This window comes from Anomalospiza imberbis, chromosome 5, assembly GCF_031753505.1.
Source record: "Anomalospiza imberbis isolate Cuckoo-Finch-1a 21T00152 chromosome 5, ASM3175350v1, whole genome shotgun sequence".
Lineage (NCBI taxonomy): Eukaryota > Metazoa > Chordata > Aves > Passeriformes > Viduidae > Anomalospiza > Anomalospiza imberbis.
Genome location: NC_089685.1, coordinates 60743193 through 60768376, shown reverse-complemented (window position 1 = coordinate 60768376; position 25184 = coordinate 60743193). Strand labels below are relative to the sequence as shown.

Sequence of the window (25184 nt, the reverse complement as noted above, 5' to 3'; positions counted from 1 at the left end):
TCCCGAGCCGTTTCCATGGCGACCGCCGCCTCTTCCCCGTTCCCGCGCCCCTCGTCCCGCCCGGTGGCCGCCCGTCGCGATGGAGGCGGCAGGGACCCCGGGCCGCGGCGAGGTCTCGGCGGCGGGCAGGCCGGCCCGGTACAGCACAGGCACGCGGGAGTTAGTGAGAGGTAACGGCGGAGCGGGCCGGGGCCGGGCTCAGCTGCTCGGGGCGCCGGGGTCCCGCCCACCGTGCCTCGCCCCGAGGCAGAGCGTCCCACCGCGGTCCGGCAACCGGCGGGCCCGTCGCTGGTGTCGCCGCCCCGGCTGGAGTCCCCCAAACCCGCATCTTCCCTTTCGGGTTGGGGTTGTGAGGGGACGGGACCCTAGGGCGGGTTCCCCAGCCCGGCTCTGTGCCTCTTCATCGACACGTTGTGTTTGTCAGGGATGATGGAGGAGTTGCAGATGACGCATTCCCAGAAGCGATACCTGATGGACTATGTGAAACGTGAGTGAGGCTCCCTGGCTCTCCTACCCGCTGCTGTGCTGTGGTGAGGAGCTTTTGCATCTCGGCATTCGCCCAGAGCCTGCTCGGACGGGCAAGTGCTTTAAACCAGCAGCACAGCGGCTGCTGATACATGGGGACAAACGGGAGAGCTGTCCCCACGGGTCACCCAGGAAACAAGGCGTAATGGTGTGACTTGAACCGCAGTCTGTCGTGCCCAGTGACCAGGGTGAGACATCTGGGGCACTGGGGTCTTCGTTTGTGATGCTGCTATAGATCAACAGGTAGATCTGCTGGCCATGGCCCAGAGCCATGCGTTCAGAGTCCCCCCTGCCTGATTTGCTGTTATTTTTGGTTCTCCCCAGGCGGAGATGCCCTGCCCCTTCAGAGATACCCCCCATCCAGCAAACAGCCAGTGCCTGTTTCCTACCCAGCAGCCTGTCAGCCACACAGGCTTCCAGCTAGACCGCTTCTCCGACCTGCCAGGGTCTGCCAGGCAGGGGATGCCTGCACACGGGAGAAATTCAAGCCACAGCCCACACGTAAGTCAACAAACATTTCTAATAAATACATGGTGATGCCTGGAGCCTCTCTTCCCCTTCTGTCCCTCCCCTGCCTCAATCTCAGCAGTGGCAGTGTATCTGAATTGCTCCACGTCCTCATGCTCTCAGTCTGCAAAGATGCTTCAGAAATGCATCTCTGAGGGAACATCTGCTGTAAGTGTTCACTGACTTCTGCCTGCCAGCTGGGGGGTGACAGGTGATAGGGACCTGGAGAGTCCCTGAGTAAGGACGGGGCACTACATGATTTTTTAGCACATAAATGTGAACCACACCTCTGATGTTGGTTTTGGTGGGCTCTGTACACCCGTGTGGTGCTTGCACAAGTCCAGGGATGGACTGATGTTAATGAAACACTTCCTCTGGCAGTTAGCAGGGAAGCAGTGTGGTCAGGCTCCCCCATGAGGAGACGTGCTGATAATAATGGTTTTTCCTTTGGCATTTACAGGAGATTTGGAAAAGGAGAAGAGAAGACTTCAGAACATTTTAGCATCAGGGAAGGATGAGGTGGAGGACAAGGTGGAGCAGGTGTTCGTTCGGAAGAAGGAAGAGGAGATAGCTGAGCCTGACCGGTTTGAAGAATGTACGTCTTCATGTCCCCAGGAGGGAGGCAGACAGGAAACCTGGGAAGCCAGCTCCCTCCTAGAGCTGGAGTGGCAGGCTGTGTTGCCAGTAACCTGAAGCCCATTACAGGAGGAGCCACAAAGGCCAGTCTCCAAGAGAAAGGACTCACTGCTGTGACACTCTGATCCAGCCATCCTCACAGAGCTTATACTGACGAGGTTTGCTGGCAGATGGGCTGCCCACACCAAATGCACCCTGCTGGCAGGGGAATAGCCTAGGGATTTGCAGGGATACCTGGGAAGCAAGCTCAGGTACTGCTGGTCCTTTTCCCAGCAAGCATGACTCAATGTAGACCAGGTCACTTGATAGCCTGACCACAGTTTGGGCTGTTCCACTCCAGGATCACAGCAGTTTTACTAGCAAAGCTTGAATATCAAGCAGAATTTGAAGCAGTGAAAGACTTGGCCTGCAGTGTATACTGGGATGCCAAAACCCTGCCTAATACCTCTCTGTGCTTCAATCTTCAGTGTGTGTGTGTACAGCCCTGCCAGCCCTTTGCCAGCCAGGGCAGCACAAAGATGGGCATTGCTAGAATAATACGTACAGAAGGGATACTCCCTGCTGCAGGGAGCCAGTGCAGCTGATTTTACACATGCTTGGTAGCCTCCAGCACTTGTCCTTGACACATCTGTGTCAGGATTTGGATCAGCTGGCTACAGGTCTGTGCTGCAAAGCAGCAGCTGGTGATCCATGCCTGGTCTTGGATGGTTGCAGTCACTGGGTGACACATGTCAACTAATGAACCTCAACAGCAGGTTCTGTCTCCATCCACAGACTGGTTAAATTGCCCACAAGCAAAAGAGAATTGTCTACATAAAGAAAACTAGAAAACTGCTGTTCCTGGGAGTCAGGGAGTGGTAAGAAGTTGGGCAGAGGGGACCTATCCATTGTGTAAGGGACTACTGAGGTAGTTGTGATGACATGTTGGGTAAGGTCAGTGTTACAGCAGATATCACCCTGCCTTGATGGGACTGCTGTTCAAGCATAACTTTAGGAAATTGGGGGTTCAGATCTAGACAGAAATGTGTTTTCTTGCCTTTTGGCTGCATGCTGTTTCCACAGTTCTTTCTCTTATCCACCAGTGATGAATGAAATTCAAGAGAGGAGGGAATTCCTGGAAGAGATGGAAGCTCTAGGACAGGGCAAGAAGTATCAAGGCATCGTCCTCACTGAAATCTCACAGGTATGCAAGGGCCTTGGCTGAACAGTGCATGAAGGGAATCCCGTGTGTCAGAGATCATAAAGCAGAGTCTTCTCTGATATCTGAGCAGGGAAGGGGGCAAAGAGCTGCTTCCCTTCATGGCACAGCTGAGGCGTGAATTTGGGGAATGGTGGATAGCGGTTTTCCAGCTTTCTTTACATCTCTGCTTGTAACTTAATCAGGGAAACAGAGTTTTTATTCTTGAGATTGGCAAGAGAAGGAAAAAAAAAGCTGCTGGCTTTGTCCCTGCTCAGCTCTCCCCCTTTCTACTTTGCAGAAATTGCATGAGATGGAGATCATTGACAAGAAGAGAAGTGAGGAAATGAGAAATATCATGACAAAAGCCTTCCCTGTTGGGAACAAATCCAATCTCCAAGACTAGGCCAAGGGCAAAACACAGGTGCAATTTGTTCCCACCTATTCTTCCCAGACTCTGGGCATCGGAGGTTGGTCTGTGTCTGTTTCCAAAGAGGGGGCAGCGCAATCTGTTGCCTGAAACTAGAAGGCGGGACCAATTTGTACATACACAGCGACAGAAGTTGTAAAATCCTTCCCACACACTGGATCCCTTCTTGCTCAATAATACTAAAGACATGAAAACACATAGCAACAGCTCTCAAAATATGACAAAGCAGAACCTTCTTTTTCCTCTGCAGTGCCTCAGCAATCCATCCACAGAAATGTCATTCCTTCCCATCTACCCAGAGGTGGAGGTTTCTCATGACAGCATGATGGTAACACACACTGCCACCACACCTGTAACCTGCTCGCTCCTGGCCCTGTGATGCCAGGAATGCCTCTGGAGGAAATGCAGCTGCACAGCCTTGTGCAATCACAAGCCCTTGGCATTGCTGCAGGTCACTGTGACTGTGACCTGCAGCATCAGCAAACCTCTGGTGGCAGCCCACTGGGCAGGGGCTCAGGAACACAGCTGTGCTAAGCAGGGACAGGGAATTTCACCCCAGTGGCTGCTGCTCTTTGCTGTGGACTTGCTGTGATTTTTTGGTTCCTGAAAGCATGGTATGCAGAATAGCCAGTCTGTTCCCATAGAGACTGGAAATGGCTGTTTGCTCACCCATAAATACCCGCACCTCTGTCCTCCAGCAGGCTGAAGCATGATGTCCCCCTTTTCCTGTGGAAATCCCAGCATAACATCCAGTTTCCAATTTCCTTAACATCTCATCCTCTGCTTCTTAGCAATACTCAGCCACTTTCCAAAGCCAGGCAGCATGCCCTGGCCCTGGGACAGCACAAGTGCACAAAGGAATCAGAAACCTAATCCACAATCATTTTTTAAATCCAATGTATCTTTTATTTCTGTTCAGGTGAATGGAAGTCGTGGTGTTAGTACAGTATAATTTACAAATCAAATTTCTGACTGGGCACAGGGCCAAGGGGTGTCAGGCTGCAGTAATCCCAATGGCCTTTGGCAACAGTGATGTGACAGCAGGCTCTAAAGCAGATTTGTTTCTCCTTGGAGAAGAGTTGTGCTTTGGGATCTCCCCTCCTCCTCCCACTGTTCCTCATCAGCCTGCTGGGTATGGCAAGGGTGAGATGGCATTACCAGCACAGGGCTGAGCTGGCCAGCTCCCAGCCATAGGGGCCATCCTGGGATTGAGGAGGGGCTCAGGTCCCTCTGGTTTTGGGAAATGAGGATCCCTCTCCAGAATGCTACACCAGTCACCTTGCAAGGCACTGCTCCGAAAGTATTTTGGCTAAAGCCTGATGGGTTTTTAGGAGAGACTGCAGCAGATGGCTCAGGGCTGGTTATGTCTAATTTGCTAATGAGAAGGCATGATGAGCAGCTGACCAACCAAACACCCATGAAACTCTAATTCAGAGTGATCCAATAATTCAATAAATAACTCATCATCTTGGAAGTGAAGGCAGGAAACAAAAATGGAAGGAAGAAGGGATGGTTGGAAGAACACATTCCCTCCTCTGATGTACACACACGCACACACATGACAAATAAAATACGGGGTTTAAAGTTTTAGGATAGGTTTGAATTCATCTAGTAAAGGAGGTGTAAAAAATAATCAGCCACATCTGCACACTTTTAAAGAATACACAGATGAAGCTGGGTAAAGGTCAGTTGTGACCGCGCCTCTCTCCCCTGCCGCTCAAGGGTGGCTGGCACTGGTGAGCAGGGACACAAGCTTAGTGCCCCTCACCAGCACTCACTCAATCTTGAGCTTTTCTGCCCTTGCCTGGAAAAGGAACAGGTCCTCCCTCCCCAGGAAGGCAGCAGAGTCAGCAGTGTTTAGCAGCAGTGGGGTTCCTGAGTAGGGCACGTGAGCTACATCCTAGCAGCTGTATGCCATCCCCTTGGGTCCTCTCAGCCTTGGGATGGAGCCCACCCACCCCTGGCACTCGAGGGAGGGGACGGCTCAAAATAAATAGGGCACCAGTTGCTTTATTGGCCATGGCTCTAGAGCCTTGTGATGCAGGAGTATTTTCTTAACCTTTTAGTCTAGGCCAGTAAAACCCAAAGGATCCTGATTCTAATGTCAGTTTTCTCCTGAAGTTAAAAATGGGACAGAAAAGGGACAAGAGTGGGCAGGCAGGGAGGGACAGGGAGGCCCAGTCCCCTCCTGGCAGAAGTCAGAGGCACATGGAACTGTCACAGTTAGGGGTGGGAGAAGGGACGGGGTGCAGTTAGTGCAAGTTTTCCACAAACACGAAACTCCTTTGTTGTTCTCAGTTAATGATAAGAGCACACAATTGGGGAACGTATCTGAAAAGCAAATCCGTCTTCTCCTCGCTTTGTTAACAAGGCTTCACGAAGGGTATGGTCATGCTCCCCCACAGCCTCGGGAAGGGGAGGGCTTTGGTCATTCTCACCCGCTCTGGGCTGAGGGCTGCCATCTCCCTGGGGTGGCAGCTCGGGTGCCTGGGGAGGGAGCAGGGGGAGAGGCGAGCCAGGGCCAGGGAGAGGTGAGTCGGGGTTCCCTCCCACTGCTGGTGTTCCCCTGCTCTAGCTTTTCTCCTTGGGTGACTTGCTCTTGGAGTCGTGCTTGTTGCCCAGCAGCTTAAGCACCTTCATGGGCTTGAATTTGCCTTTCTTCTTGCTCTCTGTCTCCGTCTCCTTATGAAATTCTGGGGTTGCAAAGGGAGATTGTTACTGTGGGATGTCAATAGTTGTACAGACATTTACGAGACAATGGGCAAAGCTGACAACCGCTAATCAAAGCCCTCCACTGCATGCACACTTTCTCTGATAAATGGGGGTGTGCAGCACAACTGTGCCTGTAACTTTATTGGCCCTACAGGAAAGTCTCTCCAGTCTACACGGAGTAGATTCAATCTCTTCTACACACAATTTCACAAATGGCTCGTGCTGCCCCTTACTGGGGTCAGCAGTGAAAACATCACTCCAAAAAGCTTCCCATTTGTTTCTTACCTTTCCTTTTAATCATGGCTTCCAACATTTTATCCTCCTCCTCTTCTCTGAAAGAAAGAATGGGAAAGAGGTCAGGAATTCAGCCCTGAAAACAGCTTCTGTATTGTTTAAGGCTAGAAAGCCTCCTACTTAGAAGCCATAGAGGGGCAGATCCATCACTGTCTTGTGAGCATTTGCAACCAGCAGGATAATTCCCACAGGCTGCATGTGCTGTCCTGTCTTTCCCACACAAAGCATTCAAAGAGACAAGGATTGGGAAGCCTGGGAAAGACATCAGCAACGTGGACATCTTGGGACACCCCCACAAGGCACTCATGTGGCACTGAGTCAGACAGGCTGTGCTTTTCCCTTCTCCCCCAGCTCACCCCATTCCTCACTCACCTCTGCCGGTCCTCGTCCAGGCAGTTCACAATGGCGTTCCTCTGCTCAATGATGGTCACCAGCTCCTGCATCAGCACCTTCTCCCTCCCTCGATCCTCATCGGTCCAGTCCTTCTCTACCCAGCCAAACCCCAGGGAAGGACAGGCAGTTACATGGCTGAAGGAGCACTGACATTCAGGGCTTTGGGGCAGAGATCTCCAGCACAATCCCCTCTACCCTGCCATGTTACAGGGCCAGTTGGGCTAGCAGTGCTATGGGGATAGAGCCCTGCATGAGGCAGTCCCTGGGGACAAAAAGAGCACATCCCTGAACAAGACTGGGACATACATTGAGATGGGATACAGCCTCTAGAGCCAGCTGATTGCATTAGCATCCCTACAGATCTGCCTCTCTTCACCTGAGATCCACCTAGAGAGAAGGGAGATGATTCCCAGAGGAAAAATGATCCCTGTGGGTCCCTTCCAACTCAATATATTCTATGATTCTATGAAAAAAGGGGTAAGCACACCCAGAGTGGTGCTTTACCTGGCTTGTTGAGGAGGCACCGCAGTTCATACTCCACGTCCGACTGCCGCTGCTCCAGGTTCTGCTGCTTGAAGCTGCAAAGGAAGGGGGAAATGCTGGGAAGCACTGCAAGGTTCCAGAGAGGTGGAACATTATCCCAAAGTACAGGGTGAGCTTGGAAAGAACCATCAAGATGCTGATCTTGTTCTGTATAGCCAGGGAGCCAAGGACCAGTAAGGACTAGCCCTGACTGCTCAAGGCCTTCCTGGAGTAGATGCTGCAGAGGCTCTGGTGACACACCGTGGGTCAGTTCTCAGTGCATCTGGACAGATTTGCTTGCCCTTACTTCCTCCCTTTTTAGGCAAGGAGACCCTGTCTGGATCTCCCCTGGAAGCACCATTTCAGGAGGGCTGAGAAAGGTTCCCCAAGAGTGTCAGTGCCTCTCCACACACCTGCACACTTACATGTAGATGAGCTCTGACTCGTGGCGCACCAGCATGTGCTTCTCATGGATGAGTTTGAACCAGTCCACAAGCAGGCTGTCCTCAGGGTTGTCTGCCAAGCAAAGGGACAGTTCAGAGCCATTCCCAGCCCTGGTGGATCCCATCACCATGCAACAGGCTGGGCTCTGCCTAGCCAGGGGAGAGGCACTGGGCTACAGCCAACCCAACCTCAGCCTCTTTCTGAGGCCCAAAGAGATCCTATATCTTCTCCCACCTGTTTCCATTCTAGGGACATCTCCATGTTCAGGGTAAGGTTGTGACCAATCTTGGAGGCCAGCACAGCCTCTTGTGCTCTTCCAACCCCAGCATCAGCAGGGAAGAAGTCACTGTTGCTATTTCCTTGGCTGGAGAGAGGATAGCCCTAGGGTCTGTCCTGCCCCACACCCACAGACAGCCCAACCCACACACCATTCTCAGCACTGCGCAGTTTTTCCTCCAAGGCCACCCCACGGTGCTCCAGCTCATCCAGCTGATGCTCAATGGCATCCATCTCCCCATAGATGTCTTCCTCAGGGATGTACTGATCTGTCTGCACCTGCCAAACCATAAATCAGACACTTTCATTACCACCACACTCCAGTTTCCAGGGGTAATCCACAGCTTGGTCAACACTAGCAAAGGCAGGGGGTCAACAGAATATTCCATTGAAGTGTGGATCTGAAATCCTCATCCCACTCCACTTGGAGTAAAGGAAGATGATGGTGCTTTCATGAACAAGGTGTAGCCTATACACCCTCCTCTCCAGCCACAGCCACCTGCTGTAATCCCTGCCCACACATGCCTCAGCAGGGTGCCTGCAGACTGCTACAGCCCTGGGGGATAGCACAGAGCTGGCTTTTCCCTCCTTGCTCCCCAGGGCCCTTTTACCTTGCGTTTGATCAGTGGGAAGCCGTGGCCTGGCGCAGGAGGACGCACAGGCTTGGTGCCCTTGGGAGGTTTCTTTGCCGAGGGAGAGGCAGCAGGTGATGGCTTCCGATTGAAAGGGTTCTCTTTGCAGGAAGACTGGAGAGGGTGGACAAAAGCAGATACATGAGCATCCAGGGAAGGGTAGGGATCCCAACAGGTGGACAGGTGGGAATGAGCAGACAGGGCAGTACTAGGGTTTGTCCCGCCCCAGAGCCTCCTAAAGGAGGAACACAGCACTCATTTCCACAAGCACCTAGTCAAAAAAATAACTGTGCTCCTGTTTGACATCAGTTTCCCAGCCTCTCTCTCACAAGCATGCTGAAACATTTTCCTTCATGGTTCCCTTCCTATTTGCTCAGACTACATGACATCCTGCCTCTTCTCTAGCACATGGTACAAGCAGAGTACAAGCAGAGCCAGCATTTAACACAGGCCTGAAGCTTGCTTGCAGGGGGACACACATCAAGCCTACCAAAGGGGCAAGCCTGGACCTACAGATCCCCTGTAACCAAGTGATGGATGGGGAAGAAAAGCCCTGTGATCTGGATGGGGAGAAGGTCATCATCTCACCTTCAGCTGTGGTTTGGGTGAGGAAGATGTCTTGGGGCTCCCAGCACCCCCATCTGAAGCCAAGAGGATGGGTGTAGGGCTAGCCCCAGCTGGAGGCTTGGGGGGCAGCCGGCTGGGGCTGGTCTTTAGGCTGCCACTCCTGCTGGTGTGCAGGGTGTTGGGCTGTGTCTCCCCACTGAGGCTGGCCAGCTCGCTGGAGGAGGAGAAGGAGGATTTGGTGGAGAGGCTGGCTGGGACAGCAGGGATTTCACTGCAGGAGACGCTGGCCAGCGGTGCATCAGTGCTGGAAGTCTTGGCAGCTGTTGGCATGTGCACAGTGGGCTCGGAGGAGCTTTTGGGCACTGAGGCCTCATCGGTGTCTCCCAGCACCTTGGCTGAACTCTCAGAGTTGATGCTCTCGAGGCTGAGGGCTGGAGAGGGGGTGGAGGATGATGGCTCAGAGTGTGACAGCCTGGAGATGGGGTGGTGGGCTGCAAAGTAAAGGGAGAACTCAGGGAGGAATGAAGGGACAGCCAGGACAGAAGGGGAGGGTGGCATACACTGGACACAAGGGTCAGCATAAAATCTTGCCTGTAGATGCTGTGCTCCAGTGGGTAGAGAGGACATGGTTAACGCAAACTAATGCAACCATCACTGGCCTGCCAGGGTGATGCAGAGGCACTTGGGAAAGGATAACCTCTAGGGGGATGCACAGGGGCTGCAGAGGAGGGATAAGGGAGCGGGAGGAAGCTCACCTAGCGGGGAAGCATTGGGGGCTCGTGGAGCTGGCCGCTTCTTTGCCTTTGGACTGCTGGTAGGAGTGATGCCATACCAGGGGTGAAGAGGTTTGGCAGCAGTCTCGCTCTGCTCCTGCTCAGGTGTGCTCTTTTGGGTGTCAGCACTTTCCACTTCCTCCTCATCCTCTTCCTCAAAGGGATTGTACGGTTTGGGCTCTGTGGTATCAGACCTGCTCTCCTCACTCCTGGCTTTCCCCACCTCCTCTCCATCCTCCTCCTCTGAAGTCCTACTTGGAGTCTCATGGCTGTTGCCTGGGGGAGGAGGGGGAGCTGGCTTCTTCTTGGGCTCTGCTTGCACTAAGGCCATCCATGGTGGGTCCTTGGCTCTTGCAGCCGCTCCTCCACTGGTAGAAGAGAAAGAGAAATCGAGATGGCAGAGTCAAGATGGGGTGGCAAGGCACTGGAGAGGGACTTTGCCCTTGGGGGAAAGGAAAGATGGAGCAGGATGTCTCCTGTGCAGAAGCAGCTTTTTCATCCAAGGATGGCCCTAGGCTTCCCCAGACACAGTGTCACACTCTCTGTGGGCAAACCTACAGGCCTTAGGGAAACACAGCCTGCCTGACTTGCCTGCTGGGCCCAGTGTTTTGGTGTCAGAATATGACAGCCTCCGTCTGCTAAGCAGTGGTAAAGGCTGAGCTTTATGGGCATAGTTGGTCTTCCCACCTTTCTCAGGACAAACCCTCCACAAGGCAGACAAATGTCCCCTTCTCAGCACCCACAAGCAGGGCCATTTCAGAAGGCATTTGGCAATCTGCCAGTGTCACAGAAACACCTTTCTGAAGCTCTCAAACTCTTTACAATAAGAGAAAAATGCCCTGGGAGGTACGGATGAACACTGTCAGCCTGACCATGCTGGGCTGGCATCTACTGGAAAATAGGTCAAAGCCTACATCCTCCTAAGAGCAGGAGCTGATGGAGGTGGGAGAGAAGACTACAGCTGTGCTGTCCCCATAGCCCCACATCGCTATGGAGTTCTATCAGAGGGACGTACCGATCAGAGGAGCAGGGTCTCCCTCGAGGTTTTGGGATAGGGGGGCTTGTTTCAGGTACCCGACCTAGAAAGACATAGAGTCAGACTGTCACAGCACCAAAAAGACATGAAGAAAGAGGTTAAACCATCATGAGGCACCTTAGATACCTTCCCACAGGAAGATGGCTATTCCCACTCACTGAAGACCCCATGGTATTTCTCCCACAGTTGATGCAGCCAGCTAACTCCAAACATCCCCTTTGCCTTTTTCTCCCCACTTTGCCCTGGGAGCTGCACCTGGACAACTGACATGCCCCTCTGTTCCTGCACCTGCAAACTCCTCCAGCTCTACCAACTTCCCTCCACACTGGCTTGCTGTGTGAGAGAGCTCTGGAGAAGTACAAGGGAGCAGACAGGCAGGAAAAATAGTACTGCTCTCCTTGCTATGGGGATGGCTGGCAATTGCTGACAATCAAAGACCTGGTGTCTGAGCCCAAGATTTATTCAGAGGCAGAAGAGTGTCAGGCTGCAGAGAAGGAAGGGAACTCAGCCATCCTGCAGTCAAGCACCTCAGCCACTGAGGATGTGGAGGGTAACTCCTGCCACCACCCCGCCCTCTTACCGTTCACCATGCCAGGCCCACACTCGCTGCCCTCGCCTGGCAGAGTGGACCTGGGCCGGGGGACAGGGTGGGAAGTTGAAGGGGAGAGGGCAGACGCATCGGTGGCCTTCCTTGGGGCTGGGGTGGGACGTGAGTCTCTGTGCCGTCCATCCAGCGAGCTGGCTTTGTCCTGGGTGAGCCCTGCAGGCTTGCTGGGGATTGGAGGCCTGGGAGGAGTTTGGGAGACAGATGCCCCACAGCCAGCATGAGCAGGTGTGGGTGTCTCTGCTTTGCTGGCTGTGCTGTCCTTCTCTGCTGGGCCAGCAAGGCCCTCTGCAGGCGTAGAGGTCTCTGCCACACTCTCCTGGGAGTCACCATCATCCTTCCCCACCTCTGCTCCTGCCTGGAGGGCATTTTCTCCCATGCTGTCAGCCCCAGTCTCAGTTCTTAGCTCTGGTGACTGTCGGTCTAGGCTGGGTCTCCTCTCTGCCTTCCCGCTCACGGCCAATTTACCACGATGCTGCGTGCAGACAAACGTCCCTGCCTCTGACCCAGGCTTGTATGACCCCGGGAGCAGCGTGCTGGAGCATTCCTTACACCTGCCAGTGAGAAGAGAGAGCACCATGAGATGGGGGATGCTACCCTGCCCCTCACAGAAGGCAACACACCTGGAAGACCCTTGTAGGGACAGAGTTAGTTCTTACCCTTGCTATTAAATCCTAGAGTGCCCTTGGGGAAGTCATTTGGAAAAGAAGAAAAGTAGAGAAATGTAACCAGGCCACTGTAGGACCCCATGGCAAGCTCACAACTCAAATACTGCATGCATTTGGGTTCTTCCTTCATCTCAGAAAGGATTGAATAGGTGTGGAAGGGTGACAGTTGGTATTTGGACATGGTGTGGTTTCCACACTTGGAATGGGGAGAGGGATCAACCATTCACAGATATGAAACAGTGAATATCAACTGGAATTAGGGAGCAGCTGGTTCAGAACTGGCACAGGGAGGCTACGAGCTGCCTTGCAGGGGCCAAGGGTCCTGGCATGTGAAAGAGCTGTCAGACACATTTGTTTGTAAAACAACCGCTCCCCAGTGCTGATTATTAAATAAAATTACATCAATTTCTACTCAGGAAATTACTCTGTTGGAGGCTTCCAGAGTATTCAGAAGGAACACACAAGCCTGGCCTGGTCTCATGCTCAGCCTCAGTAATGCTGACCATGGCATCCCGCTGGGCCACAGCATTTGGCTGGAAGGACAAGGGCCTTAGGCAGCAGCGCCACTCTTACACACTGCCTTTTACACACTGCCTTGCCTGTTGAAATTGGGCTAATAGCTTCCCTGTCCTTTGCTGTCTGCCACATCTCCTTGGATCATCCACTCTTCCCCTACTGAGCCTCTGAATGCTTCCTAATGAAGCCCTCCAGGCGCAAGCATGATACAAAGCACTGGCAACCAAGTCAGTCCTTCTCCACCTGGGAAGGGAGGTGGATAGCATACATGAAAGACAGCCAAAGGCAAGGGGCTGATCAAGCACTCCCATGAAAACCAAGCTTGTTCCTTCTTGTCTGAATACCTGGTGCTTGCAGCAGCTGGCTGCCCTACACTGCCAGCAGATAATTTTGGCAAGGAATTCTGCTCTGGGCATCCGGTTGACTGGGATTTCCTTTGGAATGGAGAGCACAAGTGTGAGGACATAGGGACTCTAGAGAGAAGGGGTAGGATGAAATGAGGAGGTGGAAAGGGGAGAAAGCAGTTTGCTTTGGGTTTATCTCCATCAGCCCATGGGAACCACTGCCACAGGACATTTCTGACCAAATACTGTCCATGAATCAGCACAGGAAAAAAAAAAAAAAACAGAACAGAAAATAGACAAGAAAATAATCAGGAGGCAAAACATTTGGGATTAAATTACAGGGGTCTCCCTGCTCAGTCTGAAGGGCAATGAGCTGTGCCATGGCACACATGGCACCTCCCCTATTCCTGGCCCATGAGGGAATGTTGCACCTGCACCCCAAAATTCCTGCTTTTGTCCCAGCTGCAGATGGGAAGCCTGATGGGCCCCAGCTCAGCTGCCCTCCTGTGACACTGTTTCTACAGCATATTGCCAACTGGCTTAGGCAGGTGAATGAGGCCTCCCACATCTTCCCAGTGGCTTGATGTTTCTGACCAGATGCCAACCCTTGTCCTGTGGCCCATGGGAGAGATCTCATTTCTTCATCATCACAGCAGGGAAAGCAAAGTGAGATGATTTCACAGGTGCTGCAGGTAAGGACCTGCATCAGGGAGTAACCAGAGAGCTGCTCATTCCTCAGTTTGTTAACAGTCTGCAGCTCTCCACATGCTCCCTGGGAGCTCAGCACCACCCAGGCAGCATGGAAGCCTGTATATCCAGTTGAGGATGTGGAGTGTAGGTGGAAAGAGGTCTGTAGGATGATGTCATGGCTCAGACCTTAGTGGAAGGGGAAGGGGGGGTGGTCCTGGGTAGGCAGGTGGTAAAGAGGCAGAGCATCCTTTTTTATGGAGGTGGGAGAAGCTCAAGAGGCTGGGATTCCAAGTAAGTGAAGGGGGAAAGTACAAGTCTGCAAGGGAGGCAGGGAGCAGGATAGGAATGGAGCACAGGGACACAAGGGGCTAGTCAGTCCTCTGGGACAGGGGGCTGGCAGGCAAATGGAACATCTTCACTTTTATTTCAAGCGCTGTTGCTCCTGTTCCATTTTGCCCAGGGATGCAGACACTTGAAGATGGGGTGCAGCAGGCCACAGACCCCCAGTGTGCTGAGGGGAGAGGCTGCCCAGCAGGCCTGGCCACGACATACCTGAAGCACTGGCGGTGGTAGAGCTTGCCCTCGGCCAGGTAGCGCTGCACCAGGTGGACGTGCTGCTGGCAGGCTGCGCAGGTGCTGCTGAGCGTGCTGCGCTGGGACCGCTCCGAGGGGGCATCATCCTGGGACACAATGTGCAGGCAGCTCAGCATGGGGGCCACGAGCTGCTCCCCAGACCACGGATTCTCCAGAGCAGCTGCTCCCTGTGCAAGGCCCATCACTGAGGACTCGTGGCACAGCTCAGGGGATGACCTCAGGGGCTGACAATGCACAGAACAGCTGCCCTCAAGCCCAGACACAGGCAGGCTGCCTCTTCCCAAATTAGAAGGGTCCACTTCAAAAGGTGCCTTGGCCCTATCTACAGCTGTGGAAGGGACTAATCTATACCCTGTACACTAGAGTCCTGCAAAGCATTGAAAAAGGTCCCATCCCAGACAACTGCTAAAACTTGAAATAAAAGGCATCTTTTCTACCATTCTAGTCCCACATTCCTGCTCTTTCCTCATCTACAGGGTTATCCCCACATAAGGAAAGACACCCAGCACCAATCTGCCCAACCTCCTGCCTGCCATGGAAAAATTACAGTCCACAGACTTATAGAGAAAAATCAGTCTCAGCTGCATCCCACAAGGAAACAAAATCCCAAACACCCCTCACCCTCGAAATACACAGGCAGACTCCTACAGAGATCCATGGCTCTGTGACAGGCTTTTTCCCCTCTCCTCACCCTCAGCACAGGGGGTACCACTGCCTCAGGCTGTCTTGGAAACTTTACCAAGAAATTAGGTACCTGTGGTGCTGAAGGATTCTCAACTGAAGCCACGGGCGTCTTGTGGGACAGCAGAGGAGGAGAGGAGGCAGCAGCTGGTCGCTTCATAGGCGGAGGGACGCTGGCTGGAGGCAAGAGGGAAGGAGGATCAGGCGTGGAGAGCAGTGGTGACTCACACCACCCGTGTGCGGGAAGGGGAGGGGGAAAAAAATAAAATCATCCAGCCTTGTGACATAGGATGAGACCTGCCGCTCCCAAAACTTCAGTGCTTAGTTTAGGTGGAAGAGACAAACACAATCTAATAATGGGTCAGCTGTGAGGCTGCCAGAGAGCCTGGCCTGCTGTGGATCCCCTTCTGTGGCCCAGGGATACCAGCCTCTCACTGTGATTTTATTTACTCATCACGTGCTACTTGGCTTCCTCATAATTGACTCCCTAAGCGACGCTCAAAGCCCAGAGCAGCTGGGGTAGCTGCTGATGTATTGCTGTGACCCACTGGGCCCCAGGGCTTCCAGGCTGTCAGCAGGTCTGTGAAGCATCTCTTGCTGTCGGGGCTGGAGCTCACACACCAGTCTCCAGCAGGATTCCTTGTCTGGGAGACCAGCATCCGTGGAGAAGCATATACAAGTGGAAGAGATTTATCTGATGTTGTGGCTACAGTCTGAAGCAGAGGAGACCTGGAGCTCTCATCTCCACCCAGCCAAAGGATGCCTGGGAAGAGCTGTCTCAAAGCACTCAGCTCAGGCTGCAGTTGTAGGGACAGATGAGCTGATTTGAAACATTCCAGCCTGGCTCCACTCCCTCTGTCCTCCAGTCACTTTACATGTACCTATGTCATAAAAATTAGCTGTGGGAGATGGGCTCCTATTTAGCTTTCTCCTGTTTTAGTGGGTTAGAGCAGATCACAAAGGATTTTGGTGAGCACCAGGGGTGGTGGCCCAACCCAAGTTGGCAGGAATGCAGTGCAGAGGGAGGAGAAAGGCGTTTCTTTTTCCACAGCCTGAGCTATTACATCACCCACACCTCACCCCAATGCACTCTCTCTTTCAAGCCCTCCTCAGGGGCACCAGCAAGATGTAGGAGAGGCAGGTACTACCTACTCCTCTCCCATTCACCCCACAAACACAGCTCCCAGTTTCCACAGGAAGGAGGAAGCAGAAGGTGATGCTGGGTTTCCTGTACTCAAACAGGGGCAAACTGGAAGCCTGAGGGGTTGGGAGGACACTCACCTTGGCTGGGGTTGTTGAAATGGTTGTAGAACTGAGACACATAAGTCATGATGCTGAGGCAGTCAGGGACTTTCATGGAGACCATATCATTGGGATCTAGCAGGGCTGGGATGCCCAGCTCCCGCTCTGCCAACTCAAAGGCCTGCAGGAACAGCACAGAGGCATTAAGGAAAGAAAACTGATGTTTCATGAAAAATAACAGAAATATCAAATTGGAAGGACCCCAGAGAAGGTTAGTGAACCTATGGCATCCCTTATGGACAGAGGCTTCCAGACATGCTGCTTGACTAAAAAAAGTAGCAACAGAAGCAAGGTTCCCTTCAAGTTTTCACTGAAAAAAAACACAGTGTTTTTTCAGCTCAACCAGCAGTGCCCTCACACAAGAGCCTGGCAGAGTCTTGTCTGGCGCCACAAAGGGCCGAGGGCTGGCAGGTACTTCCAGTGACACTGAGCTCTATGGAGCAGCGTCCCCAGCCACCCCAAATACTCACCCCACAGAAACACTGACTGCCCATCCTTTCAAGCTCTGAGGTGCCACACCTTCCCCTGCCACAATCAACAGAGCCATCCTGGCTCAACATCCAGCACCCCGCCATGCACAAGCCAGTACTTTCAGTACTTTTCTGTGTCTCAGCAAGCACCCATCTTGTGATAAGAAGCATCCACTGTGATAAGAAACACCCATCTCCTCCAACTGCATAGACAGCTACCCAAAAGGAAGGAGTGGAAGAGATAAAAAGCTGTTGGAGAGTTTCCCATTTGTCAGTGTGTGTGGATTACTGTCTCTACGTTGGCCATCCCTCTGCTGAGCCAAGGGCAGCGAACCCACATTGATCTCCCAGGGACAGGGGTCTGACAGGGACAGGTGCAAGACTATGACAGGGACTGAAGAGAAGTAAGTTTGGAAGAGATGAGAGTGGTTTGGGCACTGAATGGTGAGGTACGAGGTGCACAGGTAAAGGTACTGGGTGTAGGTAAAGACTGAAGGTGCCTAGTCTCTGGGGCAGGAGGTGCTGTGTAGGGTGTGAGATATAAAGGAAAGGAATGGAGAAACAAAAGAAAATAGATATTTGCAATAACTAGGGGTATAAAAGTGCCCCCCATGGACATCCTGCTCTGTTCAGCCTGGCTTTAAGCCAGTTGTCCGGACTGAGTCTTACTGAACACAAGGCTGCAAGGAGTGAAGAGAGATCCCACCTGAGAGGTCTCTAATAGGACAAGATACCCATTGTGTGGGTCTTGAATGGAAAAAGCTGCTAATGACTGAAAGGGGCCAATTGGTGTAGGAAAGGACATGCCAGGACACAGCTGGACAGCCCTAATCCCGTAAATCCCAAATGACAGAATTACAGAATGGCTGGGGTTGAAAGAGACCTCAGACATCACCTAGTCCAAACCTCTGCTAAAGCACGTTCACCTAAAGCAGGTGACACAAAATCACATCCAGCTGGGGTTCAAATATCCCCAGAGCAAGAGACTCCACTTCCTCTCTGGACAACCTAGTCCAGTGCTCTGTCACCCTCACAGTAAAAAATGTTTTTCCTCATATTCAGCTGAGGAATTCCTGTAATTCAGTTTGTACCCATTGCCCCTTCTCCTCTTGCCGGGCACCACTGAAGAGTCTGGCCTCATCCTCAACATCCACCCTTAAGATATTTGTATGTAGCACAACTCACCTTGGGAAGGTGATGGGCTGTGCCTTTCCACAGACTATCAGATGGAGCCTGCAGCAAGTAGGTCTTTTTGTCATTTAAAACAAACAGGGCTATTGCTGCTCTGTCCTACCACTAGCCCCTGGGGCTGGGCACCTCCCCATTCCACACTGCCTGCTTCTGCTACTGGCTCCAATCGTCCCAAGCAGGAAGGGAACATTGCAGACCAGGGTCTACATGACCTTCTCCTCTGCTGATGCCTGAAGTAAAACTAGCTTCCTGCTTCCATTGCCTGCAAATCTGGAACAACTGAAGTCAAGATGTTGCACCATTTAAATCTTCACCTGAGATGTTGTCTTGGCAACTATTAGGATAACCAGGCTGGAAGCTGATGTTTCAGATTCCCTTGTTTCCAGAGAAGCTCCTGGCTGTTACTTACAAACACAGATTTTTCTTATACCCTCAGCACTGTCACAAATTCCTCCCACACTACATTACCTCCGTCAAGTCTAATCACATAATCACATAATTTCTTCCTTCTGTGCACTGCAGAATGGGAACTTACCAAGCGATTATTCTCATAGACGTCATCCTTGGAGAGAGAATCAAAGTCTCTGAAATGAGAAAGCACAAAATAGCCACATGAAGTGCAGAGGAAAAGTGCCCCTATGCCATCACACATAGATTCCCAGGACAGTCAACCTTACAACAACTCAACACATAAGATCCTAGATAAACAAAACCTTGGCAAAGCAGATTTCAGGTTTAACGGGACAAGGAAACCAAAGGGAAATTGCAATTAAAAAAAGAAAACTACTCCCAAATGGGTGGTGACCAGGAAATTATAATGTCATTTTTGTCTCTTGTTACCCGCTTCTGTCCATGAGATTAAAGGCTTCAGAAACACCAGGGCCATGTTTCAAATAGCACCATACACTGCTGCACCAAAGATTGCATGACATGACCCCAAAGTTGCTTTTCAAGGCCACCGGCACAACAGTGGTGGGTGGGGATACAGATCCCTCACCTCAAGAGAAAGAAGGGACAGATATAGGTGGCGCTATGAGGGTCCTTGGACAAACCTCCCTGCACCACCTCAAGGAGTCTGGGGTGACACAGAAGATCTTCAACTGCACTTCTGCCCTTGCTTTCCCCCAAACATTCACAGTGCACAACAAATCATCCTCAGCTGCAGCCCTTGGAGCTGAATGCAAGGTGCTCAGGTCACACAGAGGATTCCCAGCAGTCTCCAACCCAGGGGATCCATTTGTTGCAACCCATTTTACTTGTTCCCCTGGAGCCCTTCGGGAGTTCAACCTGGGCACAAGGACTGATTAGCTGCCTTCACCAGGGAAGCAGAGGGCAGAAAGTTAAAGCAGTCTGCAGGCTTTCAAAAGAGGGGGAGAAATACAGGAAGGAGTTAGTTATGCCTTTTGCATGTGCATGTGGGTATAACGTGTGAAAACAGCATCATGCTGCACTGCTTACAGCTCCTTCCTGCTGAGGAGCTCAGCTTTGTTACAAAAAAAACTTCTCATGCAGCAGCCTGGTGTGCCTGCTAGCTGGATTCACGGGAGGACGCAGTCCAGAGAGGTCTAGGGTCAGGCAAAGCCACCCCAATGGACGGCAGAGACATGGCAAAGCTTGGGAGATCAACAGAGAAGGACAATTCAGACTAGAGGAGGGAATGCATTCCCCACCCTGAAGGTGGTGTGCAGGATCCAGGTGAGGTGGATCATGCACCTGCAGAGAGGGGCTACATGAACCTCCTTCCTTCATCCCCCTCTGGATTTTATTGCCTTTTCCTGGAACACCGACACAACCTGTCGCAGCGCCGCATGGCAGGGCAGCCCCTCACGCAGCTTTCCCAAAGCTGCAGAGGAAGTCCGTGATGAGCTCAGGAAGGTTTTCCCGGCTGCCTACACCACTATAAAATTACACTTCCTCCCTTCAAAAGCAAGAGGCTGCTGGTGCTGTTTCCTCACAGACGAACAAAGCTGCAGCAGCTCACTGCTGCAGAAGCAAATGCAGCAGACACACAGAAAGGTGGGCTGGATGTTCAGCTCTGTTACCTTCCTGAAAGCTCATGTGAATGCATGTACAGAGCTCAGACTGCTCAAAATAACACAACTTTTCCTTCTCTACATGCTGGTGAGCAAAGGCTTCAGCTACAGCCTATGCTTTAATGTCAAAACCATTGCCATTTTTGTAGTTATAACTAGTCTCCACTGGGAGATGTTTTTTCCCTAGGTTTTTGTTTTGTTTTTGCCAAATCCCTTAACCTTGCAGTATTTTTTTTCCTTTTAAAGAAAATGCCAACTTGGAACACAGGAGAAGCAATGACGGCAAAGTTATATATCACCTCTCCTCTAAACATTCATGACCTTCATTTTGAATGCCTTCACTTTCAGGATATGGGAGTGGTGTGGCTGAAAGCTTGAAGACTCCTTGGTGGGCTGGGAGAGTATTTTCTGACAGACAAAATATCATGTCCATTCCACTCTGCTTCAGCAAACCAAAGCTGTTTTAGTATACCAAGGCAACTCCATTAGGAAAAGCAGAAGCCAGCAGAAAGAATGTGAAGTTCAAGAGGTATCAAGGGGTTACCAAGCAGCAAGGGAACAGGAGATTCTTTTCCACTAACGCAGGATTGCAGGCTCAGCTTTATCCAAGATGTTGAAGTCCATCAGTACATGGCCCCAGGGATCAGTTTATTCAGTTCCTCTCCACTGCATTTTCCAGCTCCCTCTCTGATAAGCCAAGCAGGACCACACTGACCTGTGCTGCTCCTGACATGAGCACTCCCATGTACCATTTGGTCACATGGCATCCCTGTGGCTCCAGGCAAGCTCCCAGTACCAATGTGCAAGGAGCACGGCCTCTCAGGCACGGGGAAAATTCACTCCAGACACACCCCTTTCCCCTCTATAAACTGTCTCTGCAGAGAGCCCAGAACTTGCCATCTCGCAGTTCTGTGACATGCAGCTGCGTGTCACATTATTTCTTTGCCCTGATGTCAGCAGTCTTTCATCCAGCCCTGCTCAGGCTCCTCTCCTGCCAACAAGGGATTGAATGTAAGAACAGGCAAGACTCTGGTCATCCCAGCTGAACAACTGTCTTGACTCAGCAAACCTCAGTGTTGTACCATATCCTGGACTAATATTTCTATGCAAATAACATCCCAAGCACTTACCTAATTAGATACATGCAGAGCCATTAAGCACTACAGGGTTTAGGGCAGCTGCCAGGGAGCACAGCAGATCCAGGGAAGGGGGAAGGGTGTGCCGTACAGCTAAAACCAGAGCAAATTCCTGGATTCCTCAAATATAAATCATGAGCACTTTAAGGCAGTGCCACATAATAAGCCATTCAGCTTTCCAGGTCTTGTCAGGGAAATGCAGGCAGTACATGGGAAGGAACAAACAAGATTTGTGATCCTGCCTGTAACCAAACCCATGGCTCCAGGGACACAAAACAGCGTTTCTTAAACAGCTCTCATCTCCTGTTTTCCTCAGGCTTCCATCTCTCCCAACACTCCAAAGACATGTGCCATAACCCTTTATTCTTCTCACCCCTAAATGCCAAGATCCTTCCCTGCATGCCAGGGAGGCTGTATAGCTCGAGATGCTGAAAGATGCTCTTTGCTTCATTAATCTGTAGCAAATGCCTTGTAAACACTAATTTCATGCTTCAGATTTCTAGAGCACTGAGCAAACAAACTCATTAATCCCCACAGTCCACTGTCAAGTTGGTCTGGATGTTGACAGCTTAACTGAAAAGGGAAGAGAAGAGATTAAATGCCTCATCTCCAGATCACACAGCCAGCAGCACAGTCAGAGGCTAAATCCAAGTTTCCCATTTCCCTGACTGGGACAGCGAGGTAACGAAGCCAAGTGAAGTGCCTAACAACAATGGAGTCAGGGATTTTCATCTGCATGGTTCAGCACACAGGTCCTAGAGATGTGCACCTCGTTCTTGGTGGTCACTTCGAGACACCTTTAGCTGAATTCAGTAGGCACTGAGGAATTCCAGTCTACTTCTTTCAAAAAGCCCAAATCTACAGTGTTTCCAAGAGCTCTGTAGGAGCTGCTCCAAAGCTCTCCAGGGCAGCACATCACTCTGATGCCAATTTGCCTTATTCCACGGTGATTGTGTTCAAATCAGGAGTCATGCAGAAAACTGTTCTCAGTCTCTCATACCATATGGTCTTTCATGATAGCCTCCTCCTCAGTGTGTTCCCTCCCAGCACAGCAGCACAACAGGGGTGCATCCAGGCAAGGTCAGAAAACCGGGATAGGCTGACAGCCACCACAGCAGCATTGCCCAGGGGATCAGGGTGGCAGAGGAGCAGTGTCACACAGGTAGAGAAGAGCTTCAGCTCAGCTCTCCTATGGATGTGCCCATTCCTCCTCTCTGCAATCCCAGGGGAAGCCAGCAGGAAGCAGGGAAGCAGAGGAACTCGAAGTTCTGTGGAGCTCAGAGGAACTCCAGCCTTCGGGGACAGCGCAGCCCCGCACAAAGTAAGACCACACAAGGTCAGAAAGGCACTTGCAGATCCCTGCCAAGTCCCATTACTGAGCTGACTGAAAGCACTTTAGAAGAAAAGAAGGGCAACCACTTTTCCTCGGCCGTCAGGAGATTTACTGCCTCTGATCCAATCTTCCCACTTCCAAATCGGGACAGGCTGTAGAAGCTGGAATCAGATGAAATGATGCTGCTCTCCTGACGGCGGTCTGAAAATCTTTCTACGACATGCCATGTCCTTGTAAGGCCCTGGGCTTTGTCTCTACAATGCAGCTCGTGCAGACGTGAAGCATGTAGTTAGGACATCTGCCAGGAGCAGATTTAAGCCCACTGACAACTTAAGAGCAGCAGCCTCTGCATTAATGGGATGGCAAATATGGTTAATGGGAAACCATCAGGTAGTTTTAGTGGTGTTTATCACAAGCTTTTACTGAACCTCTGCTTTTCAGTTCCCAGCTGCTGTGCTATTTACAAAAAAATTAATAATTGCAAGTGTTCCTGTCCTTAATTTGCCTCTTCCCACCCAACAGCCTTGCAACTGGGAGCATTTTCAGAGGCTCCATTCTAGCTACTCAGAGTGAGCCATACCATCCAAGAGCTGCAGGACACAAGACCGCACCGCTCCTTCAAGACCCAGAGATGTGATGCAAAGACACCGTATGTCTTGGCTCTCAGTAATTCCAGAACACCATGCTGAGGGTTTTGGGGCAACCACCTGAACCGCAGCAGACAGCAGTTCAGTTTCCAGCCTACCCTCTCAGCTTTAGCTTGTAAAGACACCCACCTGTTCCACCTTCTCTTGGACACCACAGCTCCACAGTGGAGTCGCAGTCAACCCTCTGCCTGACAGAGGTTGCTGTCACGGCAAAAGGCCTTCCTGAGGCCAGCTCAGGAAAGAGAACTTGGTCAGTATGGGCAGCCTCAGAGGAAGAACCACCAATCCCAGAGCAGAACATGACAGGACACATCACCCTTACTGGCTTTAGAGGCAGGCCAAAGAGCGCGTGCATGCCGGAGGCACAGCGCAATGCCTACCTGCCCTGCAAGGGCTACCAGGGATTAGAGCAGATGGGTGCCGGATTCCCAGCACCGCCGGGGCACACAGGGTTACAGCGGCAGGTCGGGGCAGATTCCTTCCAGTGGCTCAGCCAGTTTCTCCAGCCTAACACAGTGCCCCCAAGCAATCCCAAACTCACTGTCTGCCGCCTGAAACTCACGTTCCCCCCCAGAGACACCCAAGCTGGGGGAGGCTAGAGAGGCTCAATACCCCTATTGGCATTTGCTACCTCCTGCTTTCACTGTGGAATCCAGAGAAAACAAGCTAGAAGCAAACGCAAGCAGCAACCTGGTCCAGGCCTCTACACAGTTCAGAGTGGCTGCCTCTGGCAGCTGGGAATGTCCCTGTGCAGGACAGGCCTCTGGCCCTCCTGAAGTGTGAAAGCTCACCTCTCACTGAGGCAAAACACCCCCACACCCAGATACCAACACCATGTCTCTTCTCTGGTAGGCACCGCTCCCATTAGGGTGTATGGACCTAGTACACCTCCATGATCTCACCAGCCTTATATCACACAACTTCTACTAACCCTGACAGGTCTGCAGGAGGTCGTTTGCTGAAACACAGAGTGACAGAATGGTCTGGCTTGGAAGGGACCTGAAAGATCATCTGATTCCAACCCTGCTGTCATGGGCAGGGAAACCTTCCACTGGACCAAGATGCTCAGAGCTCCACACAATCTGGCTTTGAGCACTGCCTGGGAATATGGAATCCTTCATTCCCAGTACCCAACTATTTCTCGACAGCATCTTCTTCAGTGTATCCCCTACCAGTACATCAGCGCAACAGAGACCCATCCGCTCTCTGAGCCCCTTATGTCCATGCTCAGGGAGCTTCCCTGCCGGCCAGCCTGGAGCTGTTTCCCACGGCTCCTCCATCCCCCCCAACCCCTGTGACCCCCGTGATCGCTGTTGGGCACAGGCGGCCCAACCCCTCCAGAAAGGGGGGTCCCGGGGTCCCGCGCCCCAAACCTCCGCGCCCGCCGCTCCTTCTGCCAGCAGCGCCCGCGGGCGGCAGCCGGGGCCCCGCGGCGCCCCGTCCCGTCCGAGCGGCGGGCACGGCGCGGCCTGCACTCACAGGAGGTCGGGCCGGTGGCGGTGCAGGATGGCGCAGAAGGCCAGTCCGTCGCGGAACGAGGTGCTGAGGTCGCGGATCTCCACGCCGCGGTAGCCCTCGCACTGCCGGCGGCACCAGGCTTGCAGGGCGCCCCGCGGACCCGACATCGGGGCGGCCGCTCCCACCGCCGCCGCCGCCGCCAGCCCGGGGCCGGGCGGGGCCTGCCGGGGCGGGGCTCCGGGGGCGGGGCCCGGACACGCCGCGGAAGCTCCCGGGCCCGCGGGCTCAGCGCTTCCCGGGGAGCAGGGCGGCGGGCTGGGGACAGCACCCTCTCCCACCTCGGGGGAAGAGTTGGGCCTGAATACAACTTAAATTGAACTAGATTAAAAACCACTCGCAACCTGATTTCTGAAACCCTCTCGGGCTTAGACACAGGCTGCTCCAGGCAGAAGCAGTTCTCAGCAGTCCTAGGGGCATAAGCCGTGGCACTGGAGTGTATCTGGGACGTAGGTGGCTCCCAGGGTAGGCTTAGGGCCAAGGAGAGCTTTGAAGATCAAGACACTTGGAGTCACAAGGCAGCGCTTCACAGGAAG

At 52.4% G+C, this 25184-nt stretch overlaps 2 protein-coding genes across 3 annotated transcripts; one reads left to right on the top strand and one right to left on the bottom strand.

Moving 5' to 3' along the window:
- Window positions 1-37: 37 nt before the first annotated feature.
- Window positions 38-3473, top strand: C5H22orf23 (chromosome 5 C22orf23 homolog). Its single transcript, XM_068191225.1, has 6 exons — window positions 38-170; window positions 425-487; window positions 850-1026; window positions 1493-1627; window positions 2751-2851; window positions 3147-3473. Exons 1-6 carry the CDS (start codon window positions 80-82, stop codon window positions 3249-3251), a joined length of 672 nt encoding a protein of 223 aa, XP_068047326.1. The 5' UTR covers window positions 38-79; the 3' UTR covers window positions 3252-3473.
- Window positions 3474-4155: 682 nt separating this feature from the next.
- Window positions 4156-24820, bottom strand: MICALL1 (MICAL like 1). 2 transcript variants are annotated; one of them, XM_068191222.1, is made up of 16 exons: window positions 24613-24820; window positions 18520-18568; window positions 16303-16444; window positions 15095-15198; window positions 14299-14426; window positions 11505-12082; window positions 10904-10967; window positions 9871-10256; window positions 9137-9606; window positions 8528-8662; window positions 8069-8195; window positions 7622-7712; window positions 7179-7252; window positions 6654-6768; window positions 6273-6319; window positions 4156-5968 (listed from the first exon to the last, which is right to left on the bottom strand). In XM_068191222.1, the coding sequence occupies exons 1-16, from the start codon at window positions 24756-24758 to the stop codon at window positions 5847-5849; spliced, it is 2778 nt and encodes a 925-aa protein (XP_068047323.1). In that variant the 5' UTR covers window positions 24759-24820; the 3' UTR covers window positions 4156-5846. The 2 variants fall into 2 exon arrangements, with proteins under 2 accessions (XP_068047323.1, XP_068047324.1); XM_068191223.1 differs by lacking the exons at window positions 14299-14426; window positions 15095-15198; window positions 16303-16444; window positions 18520-18568; window positions 24613-24820 and adding an exon at window positions 13057-13230.
- Window positions 24821-25184: the final 364 nt, after the last annotated feature.